Genomic DNA, 14,528 nt, shown 5'->3' with positions numbered 1-14,528 from the left:
AAAAGAAAAAATATTTATATGTAGATGATTGAGTCTAAATTGGTAAAAGTCTAAATTGATTTGAAAGACTGATTTTTTTATTGGAAGAGTGGTTATTTCTATTTTTTCAATTTAAATGATGAGTTTTAGTCTTTTTAAGAAGTGTCATGAGAGAAGAGTGTTGAGCGGATGAGAGGAGAGACTCTGATGAAGTTATTGGTGTGTCATTTTTCCTTGATCTTGGGTAGAGTTGTGCAACAAAGAAGTGTTGGGAGGCAAGGGAACACCGACGACATTAATGGAAGAACGACGAGTTAATACTCAAATTGGCCCCTGAAATTTGAACCCCGACTCAATTTAGTCCTCAAGGTTTCAATTGACTCTAATTGTACCCTAAAATTTTGACCCGCACCTCAAATTGGCCCTTATATCGTTTTCCGTCATCGGAGAGATGACCTGACCATTTTAAATATCACCTGGTAGTCTCAAAACGACGTCGTTTTACTGTTGGCGCCGAAATCTTTAGAAACGACGTCGTTGACAAGAGAAAGGGGTTAAATGAAAATCCAAACATTAACCACTTCAAAAGTGAAACCCAATTGACCATTTCTCTTCCTCCTCTTTCCCTCGTATACGTTCCCGTCAAAGAAGCACCATGAGTGTCGCAGTAATGGAGGTTTGAAACTTTTCTTACTTGTCCCCCCATTGTGAAGATTAATTACCTGGGAGTCATCTTTTAAAAAATAGGTTAGTAACAAAATTGTTGCTCTCAACTACCATGCTCTATTTTTTTCAAAATGTTGGTTTGTGGGTTGTTTTTCATTTTTTCACTCTACTTCATTAGTGAAATTTTGGGAGAATGTGGTTGATTATGGTTGTTGATGATGATAGAGTTTTTGTATATTAGGGTTTAATTTTTTTGCATGTGTGTGGCTATGATCAACTGAATCGTTCAATTCTTTGTCCATTAGAGCAGTTTTTAATTCTTCATATTCCATTTTAAAATAACAATTTTACTCCTTCATATCCCATTTTAATTTAATTGTTGACCGGATAATTTTTTGTAAAAATAAAGTATTTTCTGTGCTGAATATTGTTTGCATCAATGACCGCCATGAGTGTTTTATTATACATCTAAAATTAAGTGATAATCATGAACTGAACTACTTGATTTTTCTTAGATATTGACATTAGTACTATGGCTTGAAGGTGTCGTAGATGATCATATTCAAGATTTCAGTGTATTTTGAGCATTGTGGTGTTATATCTAATCAGTCGGTGGTTAAAAAAATTGAAACCATGTCACGTTATTTTGACTTGGAAACAATCATATATATATATATATATATATATATATATTTAGATACTTGTGACTGTTAGTTATGTAATTGATTGTGTGAAGATTTTAACTTCTTTGTTCTACTTTGGCAATCAGTTATAAAAAATCTTTGCCCTTTTATTCTTTTTTCTTTTTTTTTTAGATAGGACAATGAGTTTCTCTTATTTACTTTTCTACTTAAAGATTGAAAATAATGCTCATTGGTTCTAACAATAATTAAAGCGCAGATCAAACTAGTATGTTTTGTTGAAGGTTTCCTGTTTATTATTATTATTATTATTATTATTATTATTATTATTATTATTATTATTATTAAAGATCACTGGGCTAGCCATTCTTCCCACTAAAGGGATTGTACTTGTTTCATTATTTTTTGTGAAGTATTGACAATGTTGGATAGTGTTGTATGGCATAATAATTTGATACTTGAGTCAGAGTTGAATTTATTTTGACTAGTAAAGTTGTAATTGTATCCAAATATTGTTGATTTTATTTGTTTTATTCTTTCATGTTTCATGATTAAGGATTGTATGAGATAAATTGAAATTAAACCGAAATAAAACAAGGTCAAGTTATCCCACCATGTTGGTAAGTTTCCATCAATCTAACATAGTAGATTGCAGAAAATTCAGAAAGAATCTCAAAAATGGACACCGATATAGAGTGGAGATGAAGAGTATCAAAGATTTGAGATCCACGGTTGGCCTACCAACATGGCTGTTGACTTGGAAAAGAGCATATGCACCTGTAGATTTTGGCAAATAACAAGTACTGAGGTAGCCAATAATTGTTTATTTCTATTTGTTTGTATCATTTGATTAAACATAGTTTAGATTAGATAATCACCAGTTTGTATTCATTTAAGTGTTGTTATTTGTTTAACTATTTTTTTTTTGTCTCTGGTGATTGGTCTCTATTTAAATAGATTGTTGGATACTGTTTCGTATACACTTAAATTTATTCACTAATGAAAGTGCATACTACATATATAGTTATTAGAGCCAGTTCCTGATCTTGTCTTCATATATAGACTCATAACATCTTGACCAATTTGATCAAACTATACTCTTCTGATACTTATTTGGTCATAAGTTATACCTCATCTTTTATATAATCTCAGTTTTAAAATTTTTTTACAGGATATATCATTACCAAGAAAACATAAAATTTTATTTCTATTTTGTCATTAAATACATAACAATACTTCATTCACATAACTGATATCACATTTACATATATTTCATCCCACCTAATCCATAAGCTACAATCACAATTCCAAAAATAATAACAAACACAGACAACATAATATTTCATATTTTTAATATTCTAATTTCAACTTCAACTGCACCAATTTTTCATCCCAGAGATATTTTTCAATGGTCTTCACTAACTGAACTTTCATTTCTGCCAACTATGACTTCTTCTTCTTCAACATCTGCCCATTTAAAAAAGTCGCACCATCTCTTACCGGTAGTCTACAACACCAAAAATCCAAAAAAAAATTGAGAGGAAGAACAACTACAAAACCAACAAGCATTTGAGAAATAAGACACATAATCAACTTGCAACAATTCAACCAACTCACATTATAGTTAGAGCATCCATAGAATGATCTTTCTGGATTGGAATCCGTCCCAGACCACCGAAGAATAGGACGCAACCCACAACCGCACCAATGTGGAACCTTCCCACTTCTGTCACGGTGTGCGTTCTTCACTCAGCCACCATGCGAACAAGCTCTACTAGAGCTACCTGAGTCTTGACTGCTACTTCCCAACATTTTTCTCAACTCTTGGAGACACTCTTGTGATTTAGGAAAATTGGGACTTTCTAGGTTTTATTTAAGATTTTTAGGGGTTAAATATATGCCTTCAAATATTTTGCCACGTCATCTAACTGCTAGGGTGTCAGGTGTCAACCAAAATTGCCAGGTCAGCTTTCCGGTGATGGATGATGACGGAAGGGCCAAATTGAGGCACGAGCCAAAATTTCAGGGTACAATTAGAGTCAATTGAAACTTTGAGAGCTAAATTGAGTCGGGAGTCAAATTTCAGGGCCAATTTGAGTATTAACTCGAAGAACGACTCTTGTTATAAAATTTTGGCCTACTTGCAGGTGGCGTGGGTGGCCGGCGAGTAGCATGCTTGGCATAACATACATCAACAGTGTGACCGTCGCGGTCACAGTCACAGTACGAGCATAATTTTGAGAAAGAAAGAAAAGCTTGACAATTAGGATTGACAGTTTTAATCATGAATATCAGTATAACTCATAAGAAATTTTATTATCATAATAAAATTGTGAAAGAATAAGAAAACAAAAGATAAAAAATATTGTATTTTGTATTTTTATTGAAAAATTATAAAAGTAAAACTAAATATATATAGAATATTGCTTATAAAAGATAAGAACACGAACAAATATAAGATAACAAATAAAGATAAAATAAAATAATAAAAACTAAAATTATAGTAAAATTTATGAATTCTATTGGGATGAATTTGACTGATGTGAGAATTTTTTTATTGTTGTCATAGACTAATATAAAAAAAATTTAATATATGACTCCTCCAAAAATTTGATAATCAAAATAACACTACAACAATATAGATTATTTTTTAGAGCTATATGTGTCAAAAAAGAATTAAAATTTATCAAAAAAATAAATTTTGACATTATTTTAACTATGAAAATATGTTAATAAAAAATTGTCAAAAATAGTATTTTTAACATATAAGTAATTGTCAAAAAAGCTTAAATCTTATTTTGATAAATATTGGCTATCAAAAATAATTTGTTAAAAAAATTGAGAATATATTTTCTGTGATATTTATTAATAAAGAATGAGATGAAATCTTGAAACTGAAGAATAAGTTGAGATTTTGAAGATAAAAAATGAGTAGTATAATCCCAAATTAAAAGCAGTGTGATGTCAAAATTGAAGGAATCCAAAAAAGAAGAAGAATAGTGGAGTAAATTGAGAACAAATGAGTGTCAAAATTGAGGAGTAATTTTCTACGGTCAAATTATTTATCAAAAAAACATAGAAAAATTGACATGTGTGATATTTGTCAAAAATATATATTAATTTTTATATTTAATTATGACTATTAAAAAATATTAAAATAACTCTCTCTTTTTTTTGTAGTATAAATCAGCTCTTCAATCACTAAAAATATTGTCATGCAAGAGTATGTCACCACCTTAATATATGCTCCAATTAAGATCTAAAAATTATTTTCACCAAATTATTTGAATTTTTGTTTATGCCTTTAAAAGAAAAAAGAGAAATGTTTCTTGTATAAGTAATACATTAGAATTAAGATTGAATAAATTTAACAACATACATATGCAAATAAATGGTCCAACAATATTAAGTTGTTCGTATTGAATAAGTTCTTATGCTATACTAAAATTGAATAGATTTAACTCAATTTTAAAAATTAGTTCAAAAGATAAAAAAATATTTTATATTTATAAACTACTATTTAGAGATTATATCCTTCAAAAATATAAAACATATAATAATATATAATAAATAATATAAATATATCCTAAAAATTAAAAGATTTTTCGTAAATTATAAAAAAATATATTGTTCATTGTTCTTTGCCCTATAGAAATTTTTTTTTCATAAAGCGTGAAAAGTAAGAACGCCTATATAATTGTAAATCGCTTTATATCTCCACAAGCTTATATTTCAACATTTTACTTCCATTCTAAAATAAAAAGTGATATTTTAAAGACCTAAATTAATTTAGTGGAGTTAAGTGACAATAATTTATTTGAAGCTAATGAGTCAACCTTGACTATTTTAAAGCCTCATAACTTTGGGATATCAAATAGCCCCACATTCATCAAAAAAATTAAAGAAAGAAAGTTGTGATGATATATTATATATAGAAGATCTATACCGGTTGTTGAATGATGAAGAAAACACTAAGGTGAAGGTAAAGAAAAGAGAAAGAAGAAGAAGAAAAAGAAAAAAACAGAATCTAGTAGTTCATGAATTTTCAACAGAACTTTGCTATACAAGAAATCAGTATTGAAAGATATCTATGTGAAGCGAAAATTAAACCAAATAAAGAATCAACGTCTAACATAAATTATGTTACCCTACCTGCGGGTATTCAATTTGGACTAACTCATTCGGGTAGGGTTGTTTATCATACCCGCTGCAGGTAGGATAGGGTAGGGTACTAATTTATTTGCGAGTAGGGTAAGGTACGGGTTTAGGGTATACCCTATCTTACTCATATTCCTAATATATATATATATATATAAAAGTTATGTATGTAGTGAAGAAAGTGAGTGTTGAACTTACAATCTTCCTCTTATAAAAACATGAAATAACCACTAAATTAATTGATAATCGTATTATTTGTAATTTTATGTTGAATTTCTTTAAGATTTTTTTGTCTTTAATTTTAATTTGAACTTTATTTTTTATTTTCTATTTTATTAATATGTATAAAATTTGAAATGGTTGAATTTTATATTTGTTTCAAAATTTTTTATTTTTCTGCGGATAGAGTCGGATAGAGTAGGATTTAGAACTTTAAGGTGCGGATAGAGTTAGAGTTGAGAGATTCTTAACCCGCGAATAAGATAGGATAGAATTTTAAAAAAATTTTCAATACACAGATAAAATTAAGATAGAGTCCAAACACTACCCTATTTTACCCCTTATCAGCCCTGGTCGTGTAACGAATTATTTGATTGAATTGTTGAAATGGTTTCTAGGTCATAAATCATTATTTAAAATTGTGACCTCAAAAGGTTTTAACTTATAATAATATTATCCAAATTAAATGTTTCATTTGTTCCGTACCAAAGCAAACCATAATTCCTTGCCGGAGAGAACTAACCAATAATTATGCGGCATCAAACACTGAGTAAGCCAGCATTTCGAAAAAGAAAAAAAAAATAATAAATAGAGAATTAATTTAAATTATAGTTCCAAGTCTATAACCTATGTTTAATGCTCTTCTATATCAATTGAATAATAAAATAATGATATACCAATAGCACCATATAGAGAAAATTCTTTATGCCGCTCACGGCTTTTATGAAAACAATTAATTAATTTCCGCACCTAAATTTGTTCCCGCTAGTGTTGCTTTTCTTTTTGCTTTTCCTTAATTTCTTGCTATAAAAGAAATACAGACAAATATAACAAAAGAAACATGAGCCTTAGCTAATTAACATGTATTAGAAAAAGAAAAAGAAAAATGCGTTTGGTATGATTTAAATATTTGGAGATATATTCTAATTAAAACTTAACTAATAAGATATATTGTACAATTATTATTTATTAATTTAAAATTTCTGGTGTTGTGTATTGCTGGTGCTGCTAGCTATTTTTTTTTTCAATGTAAATTTATCTAATATGTGTTTTTAAGACAATGTTAAAATTATTATTATTAATACAAATTTTAAATTTTTTATTTTAATAAATATACAATAAATATTAAAAATTTTAATTTTTATAAAAAATCTTCTTAATTTATAATTTTAAGACATACACATGCTAGTTAAACTTTTTAAATATTTATGTTTATAAGTCTTTTAAGATGATAGATGATAAACTCTAATATTTTTGTTGAAGTGATGGCAACAGCATAAGGTTTAGTGTAGTTATAGCAGCAAGTAAGGGAACTATATGAAACGAAGAAATGTTTAACTCTCAGGGGAAAAAAAATATATTAACAAATTAAATAAAAGACAACTAAGTTATACAAATTAAATTAATAAATTCAACTAAATAACAAAAAAAGTGATCAAGTACAGTACCAAAATTTATCAAATTAAAATTATATTTTTGGGTATAAAGATTAAGTATAAATTTAGTGTCAGGTTCTATAAAGATTAAGTTTTATATAGAATAAAATTATTTGTATGAGGAGATCGATAAAACCATATGTAACCCTGTAAGACACTTTAATTAGTCGATAGATTATGAACAAGCTTAGTTTATAATTTGGAAATAAATCTACCGTTAACTGCCATATATATATGAACCGAAAATATTTGGTTAAAAAAAAAATCAGTTAAAAACTGTCAAGATTTATTATTTTTTATTTAATATATTCTGTAATATATAATGAATAAATATTAAATAAAGTTTGAACTGTTTAAAACTTTAAATTGATTATTTTTTATCTCTCTAATATTACTGAAACTTTGATATATTAATAATAGAAAAGTATAGATAGACAATGAAAATATTAAACAATGTGAATAATAGATATATCGGATGTTCAATTCACTAGGTATGCAAATGGTTATCTTAGGCGGGTAATTTGGAAATGTTGTGTGTTTTTACTTTATTGGGTCAATTTTAAAATCTATTGTTCACATTGTTCACAAAAATAATTGTCTACATAGTAAAGTCCATTAATAATTAATAAAAAATAGAACACTTCGATCCTTACTTAATAAAAAATATTTAAGAATGAGGCTATGTACTCAAACCTTAGACCATATTATTTCTGAGCAAAAATTAAACCTTTGTATAATTCTCTTATATATATATATGTTGTGTGTGTGGAAGTCAATTGGAGTTTAATTAAGTTGGCTATCAAAGTTTAATAGCACTAACATTCCTCTTCCTGAGGATCTAAAATTGGCATAACAACCTCAAGATGATGAGTAGAATTCTGTTGGTGAAAGAAAGGAGAAGAAAAGTCTCTCAATTGTCAACGAGAATATATTGTCATGTCAAAATTCTGTTAAAACACAAAAAAATAATGATAAAATTTAAAATCAAGGACTAATTTTGTTCACATGATAGCCAAGTAGATTCATGACTCAAAAGAATATAAAAAGCGTGCAAGAATATATGTTCTAATGTATGGGATCCAGTTAGTAATTAAATAGAATGTGTTTGTGACATCTTTATTCAGACTTTCTTAGAGAAAGTAGTCTAGTCTTTACTAAAACTGAAAAATACACTTTCATCAAAATAATAAATTCTTATTTTTACTTTTTTTTTTTACAAAATTATAATATATAAATTGAATGGTATAAAGATTAGTTGTGTGAATTTTTTTAATGTGCATGACTTTGTTTGCTAGATCATAAATTTCTGTATTCATCAACAATGTATATATTTTGTTTCTCTATTTGAGAATCAAGTGTACCATGGGTTAAAAATATCCTGTTATAGCCGAATTAAGTAACTTCCAAATTTTAGTGGTTAGCAAGAGCTTTATTATTATATTTTAATTATGTAAGTACGATAATATAATAAACACTTAGGCTGGTGGAAAGTGATGTTGCAAAACACACCACGCTCGTTAGATCGATTCCTGTAACTGCACACGATAAGTATGAGTCTCATTATAAATACTAATAAGTGCATCAATCTATTCTTTTTTTAATAATAATAATAATAAATATCTAATAATAATTTAATTAAGGGTTTATATTTTAAACTTTTGAAATAATAAAGATATTTTTTTTTTTATAATAATTCGATTATCAATTCATTGTTTTATTTGTTAAAAATTATTTAATAATAATTGTTCGTACCTGGTGATCTCAGGTACTCGACGAATCGAGTTGTGGTGGAAAGATAAAAAGGGGTGACCCTGGGCGACCTAGAACGGGTCTTCGGGCTCAGGTGGGAGACTGGCAAAACCGGCGGTTAGGCGATCGAGGGGGGTGGCCACCTACAAGGACACTCCAACGCTCAAGTTAGTGTCCGTACGATAGGGTAGCCAAATTAGGTAAGATGATGTGTACCTTGGGGGGAGTGCTGACCTCTCCCCTTATATACTGTGTTGGGCGGGCCCAAAAGGTGACCTAGCCCATTGGCCAGGACGTTTGTAAGTTGTCCTTGTCCTCGTGGGAGAAGCTGGTCGTTCTGAACTTCAAGTCGGGACTTCGGGTCGGGGCTCCAAGAAAACCGACACGACCGGTTTGCAAGGCGCAGCGGAGAGCGCAAGTGGTGAAGTTGTTTATTCAGCCGAGTCGGGTGCGGGTGCCAAGAACCGACCCGTAGGATTTTCTTGGGGGAGTTTGGATCTGAACCAAAGGTGATGACCCGACCCGGCGGTTAATCGGGCTGGACTGGGTTATTTGAGATAATAAATTTTTCATTTGTTGAAAATGATGTAATAATAATGATTATTATAAAATTAATTAGAATAATAGATCATTTGCCTTTTTTATTGTTTTAACTTTGTAAGTGAAATTTTTCATCAAAGACATGCTATATAATATAAAGTGGGCCATGCTATCATAGTCTTAGTGTATAAATAGCGGTGAGTGCTTCCGATCCTTTGGTACCCTCAGAAAATCCACACTTGCATATATCTTTAGTCTCTCTTCTTCTTTTTTTTCTTCTTCTTCTAAACTTCTTCACACACCTCAAAGTGCTTCTAATTCCTCAAAAAAAGTTCATCAGCTCTTCCCAAGTATCAATATAATCAATCTCAGCCTACTATACATACATTCCGTATATATACTACTCGCCGCGTCTTTAATTTTGCCACTAAAGGTAAGTACGGACATATATACATACATACATACGCATATATATTTTGTGGTCCATGTAAATTATAAGTAGGCCACTCTAAATTTTAATACATAGCTTATATATTAAGCTCCTTTTTCTTCTTTATTCTTTCTCCCTTCCTCCTTGCTAGATTCTCCTACCAAGTTTTCTATCCGAATTGTCTGAATTAAGTAGTAGTAGTAGTGTTGATAAATTAATTAATATATAGGGTTATTAATTATTATAGTGCTATACTACTTACATATATAGTGACACACACAACTAAATATAAAATAATAATGTTTGGTCAACTCTTGGGCAGGTTTTAGATTACACGAAGGTAATTAAGAATTAATTAGAAGATGATTATCTCGGTATCTGGCTCCTCAGCTTGCAAACAAGTACAAGAGCCTCTAGTAAGTTTCCAAAAGGGATTTACAAACATGTTATATAATCGGAACAATAATAATAAGGATAAGGTGGTGGTGATATTGGGGGCCACCGGAACCGGAAAGACCAAGTTGGCCATAGACCTTGCCAACCACTTCCCACCGGCTGAGATTGTTAACTCCGACAAAATGCAAGTCTACAAGGGCCTTGACATCACCACTAATAAGGTAACTCCTCAAGAGGCTCGTGGGGTCCCACATCATCTACTTGGCACACTTCACCCCAATGCCAACTTCACCGCCCTTGATTTTTGCCGCCAAGCCACCTCCGCCGTCGATTCCATCGTTGCCCGAGATGCCCTCCCCATCATCGCCGGTGGCTCCAATTCCTATCTTGATGCTCTCATCAACCACCACTCCACCTTTAGGTTAGTTATTCTTAAGTATGAAATCATTCAATATTTTTTACGGTGAAAATTCAGGTGCAGTCGACTTCACATGAAGTTGATAGAAGAGAGTTGTTAGATAAAAATTTAGTCAAATCAATCAAATCATCTAACAACTCTCAACTATCAACTTCATGTAAAATTGACTGCACGTGAATTTTCACCATTTTTTATATGAAATCATGTCAAATAAAATAATTACTTTATACATTATCAGCATAATAGTAATCTAAAATAACGAATATAATTGCATAATTGTATAAAACGTTTTATATTCTCGATATATCAAAATTTAACTAATATATTTATACACAAAATTACAAAATATATAGAGGTGTAGACTTAACATTTCTTATTTTTGTTTGTCCAGATTAAGGTATGAGTGTTGCTTCCTATGGGTGGATGTTTCAATCCCCATACTGCATGCGTCGCTTCGATCACGCGTGGATCGCATGATCGAAGCGGGACAAGTGGAGGAAGTGCGGAAATTCTTCGAGCCATTGGCAGATTACGAGAGGGGAATAAGAAGGGCGATAGGGGTGCCAGAGTTCAACGAGTTTCTAAGAGCAGAGGCCTTAGGAGCAGATGAAGAGACAAAGAAGATGCTCTTAGACATAGCCATTGCAAGAATCAAGGTCAACAACTGCACCCTCGCCAATCGCCAAATCCAGAAGATTCAACGACTCCACAACACGTGGAAGAGGACCATGCATCGCCTTGACGCCACGCAGGTTTTCTTGAACCGTAATTGCTCTGATCATCACCAATCTCAAAATTCCTGGGAGGAACATGTTCTTGCCAAGAGCCTTAGGATTCTTCACAAATTCCTCTACGAAGATAACAATAAACATCTTCTTGTTCCTTCCGGAATTAATGTTTCTTCTTCTTCGCCGCCGGTGGCAATGGCTGCCGTGGCGGCAGCTGCCACGCATTAGAAATAGAAAGGTTGCCGTGTGCCACACCACTTTTGTTTTTATTTTATTTTGTCTTATTTTTTCTCTTTCATTTTTTCAAATTTTCTTTGGGGGTTACTTTGTAATTTTTTTTGTGGAAACCAGCTTACAGTTTAACTTCGCTGAAAATTCAAGTACAGTCAACTTCATGTGAAGTTGATAGTTGAGAATCATTAAATAATTTGAGGTGAAAATTCATGTGCAATCGACTTTACGTGAAGTTGATACCTGAGAGCCATTAGATGAAAATTCAGTCAAATCAATCAAATCATCTAACGGCTCTCAGTATCAACTTCACGTGAAGTCAGCTTCATTTGAGTTTTCATCATAATTTAAATGATTTGACTAAATTTTTATTTAACAACTCTTAATTATCAACTTTACGTGACTGCATCTGAATTTTCATCTTTAATTTTATACAAAGTTGATAGTTAAAAGTCGTTAAATAATTTAATAGATTTAATTAAATTATTATTTAATGACTCTTAATTATTATTTTTACTTGAAGTTAAATGTTCTTGAGTTTTCCATTTTTTTTCTCTATATTTTTTTTTCTTTTGAGGTGATGTCGTTGGTAGTAAAAGCTTTACTTATTATACTACATATATACATATACGATCATATTTCATATATATGGTTGTTCAACTTCTTGAAGGGTTGTTGTATGTTAATATTTCTTTTTTTTTTTGGATTTATTACAAGCTAAGGGAATAAGGAACACTTAAGTGTGTTCGGCATAAATTAATTTAATATTATGGTAATGGAGAATGGAATATACGATCCCTACACTCGAGGCCAGAAATGCTTGTTAAATTTGATGCTGATAAGACAATATATTTAATTTTTCCTAAGATAGAACTACGTAATTAAGATAACAAATAAAAGAATTGAAGTGAATGACTCGAATGTTTTCGTCTACTCTGTTTTAGTCTTCGTGCTTTAAAGAAAAGTATAACTAATTATTCTTATTTGAATAATCCTATCTCATTCTAATTAGTAGCATGAATTTTTTTCTTTTTAAATCTAAGAAAAACTTGTTTGTTTAAGATATCCAAGCGCAGAAAGTTAAAGTATGAAGGAACAAATAATAAGTTGGTAAAGAAATTAAAAAGTAAGTTTAAGTGAAGTATTGGATGATCAATTGGGTGTTTATATATTAATAGTTGGTGTGGTGAGCATGAACTGTAAAACAATAATAGGAAAAAGTTGAAGGCTAATGCGTTATCTGTTATAAGTAATTTCCAATAAAATTTGAATCCTAAACTTAATTAAATTAATATGCTTCCTTGGGCGGCCGTACCGTTGAGAGGCACATTGCTTATTGGCATCTCTCAAGGGCGGCTGCATACGATGTGCTATGTATAATGATTAAAATATGGTGAAAACTCAGGTCGACTTCATGTGAAGTTGATGGTTGAAAGTCGTTAAAATATACAACAACTATAATGTTGGAACTCATACTTTATAGGAACTTGATACGACATTGTATCAAGAGATGGAGAGTTAGATAAAAATTAAAAAGAATAGAATAAAAATTTTTAGAATTAAGACTAATAAAAAGATTAAAATTTATAATTATATCATGTATATTTATATTTATTATATTATATTTTTATTTATAATATACATTTTTAATTAGAGTATATAGGCCTAATACTAATTCGAACAGAACTATAGAGAATTAGTTATATTTTTTTGTCATTTTTAATGTATTTATTTTTTATTTCTTAATTATTATTGAAATAAATAGATAATTTTAGATATGATAAATATATAATGATAGATGTTACATATATAAGATTATAAATGTTAAGTTAAATATGATAATTTTGTGTTGTTATCTCCTTGTTATTGCTCTACATACAAAAATATATTTCAATCCACTATTATTTAATTAGAAGACTGATATTTGTTAATATTTTTTTGTATATTATTATTTAGAAAAAATACATAATTTTAAAATTGAGAGAAAGAGAAATAGTCAAATTAGTTTTTAATAAATTTTAATTATCAAATCAATGCTAAAAATTTTATTTCATAAACAAATCAATTCAAACATTAAATTAGTCGTTTATGTAGAATAATATAAAAAATTTAAAAAATTCTTAAAATTTTTCATATCTTTGTTAATTAACAATAATATTGATTTGTCTAAATTTTTAGCAAATAAAATATGAGCTAACTTGCTTAACAAAATAAAAATTAGTGACAGATTTGGTAATTAATAAATTTTCTTTTAGATTATTATAGTATTTGACTAAACCAACAAAAACTATTTTATAAACAAAAATAATTAAAATGTAAAATAAGATTATTATGTCCACAATTCAATAAGTTGAAAATTTTTCTCTTATTTCTTATTTTTTATCTTTATCTTTTATATTTTTGTTATATGTTTTTCTCCTCTTCTTCGTCCTTCTTGTTGCATCTTTTATCAAATCACATATGCAAATTTTTTGCTATCATTATAGCAAAAAAAAAAAAAAATAGAGTGAATTTTTTTAAAATTAATAAAAAATAACACCAATATCAAATTCCAAAAATAACAATAATATCACTTTTTACTTGTAAACAGTGACGAATTTAAAAAATTTTAGCTATAAAGATAAAAACATACTAAAATAAATTTTACTAAACATTGATATATTTATATTTTAAAACTAAAATCATATGTAAATACTAAAAAAAACTAGACCCATACATAAAAACTGAAAAGTATATTAATTTAAAATAATTAAAAATTAATTGAAATAATTTTCTCTCTTTATTTTAAAATAATTAAATATTGTATTTTATATATGTTTTAAAATTAATTTGATATATTATCAATTTAAAGAATATTAATAGGTAGATAATAATCTTTTTTTCTTAACCAATTTTTGAAAAAAAAAAGACTAATAATTTCACTTATGTTTAGATAAT

General features: G+C 29.1%; 1 protein-coding gene across 1 annotated transcript; it reads left to right on the top strand.

Moving 5' to 3' along the window:
• The first annotated feature begins 9,603 nt into the window (after nt 1-9,603).
• Nucleotides 9,604-11,758, top strand: LOC107638577 (adenylate isopentenyltransferase 5, chloroplastic). The gene is made up of 3 exons (XM_016341913.3): nt 9,604-9,821; nt 10,141-10,635; nt 11,024-11,758. The coding sequence occupies exons 2-3, from the start codon at nt 10,181-10,183 to the stop codon at nt 11,586-11,588; spliced, it is 1,020 nt and encodes a 339-aa protein (XP_016197399.1). The 5' UTR covers nt 9,604-9,821; nt 10,141-10,180; the 3' UTR covers nt 11,589-11,758.
• Nucleotides 11,759-14,528: the final 2,770 nt, after the last annotated feature.

The sequence above is a fragment of the Arachis ipaensis genome, chromosome B4 (assembly GCF_059453495.1).
Source record: "Arachis ipaensis isolate K30076 ecotype BB chromosome B4, ASM5945349v1, whole genome shotgun sequence".
Taxonomy (NCBI): Eukaryota; Viridiplantae; Streptophyta; class Magnoliopsida; order Fabales; family Fabaceae; genus Arachis; species Arachis ipaensis.
This window is presented reverse-complemented; position numbering and strand designations above follow the sequence as displayed.

Excerpts from the sequence above, each read along its gene's own strand:
- LOC107638577 (XM_016341913.3), top strand. The coding sequence starts at position 10,181 with ATGATTATCTCGGTATCTGGCTCCTCAGCTTGCAAACAAGTACAAGAG. Across the intron at positions 10,636-11,023 it reads AACCACCACTCCACCTTTAG|ATTAAGGTATGAGTGTTGCT; the intron begins GTTAGTTATTCT and ends TTGTTTGTCCAG.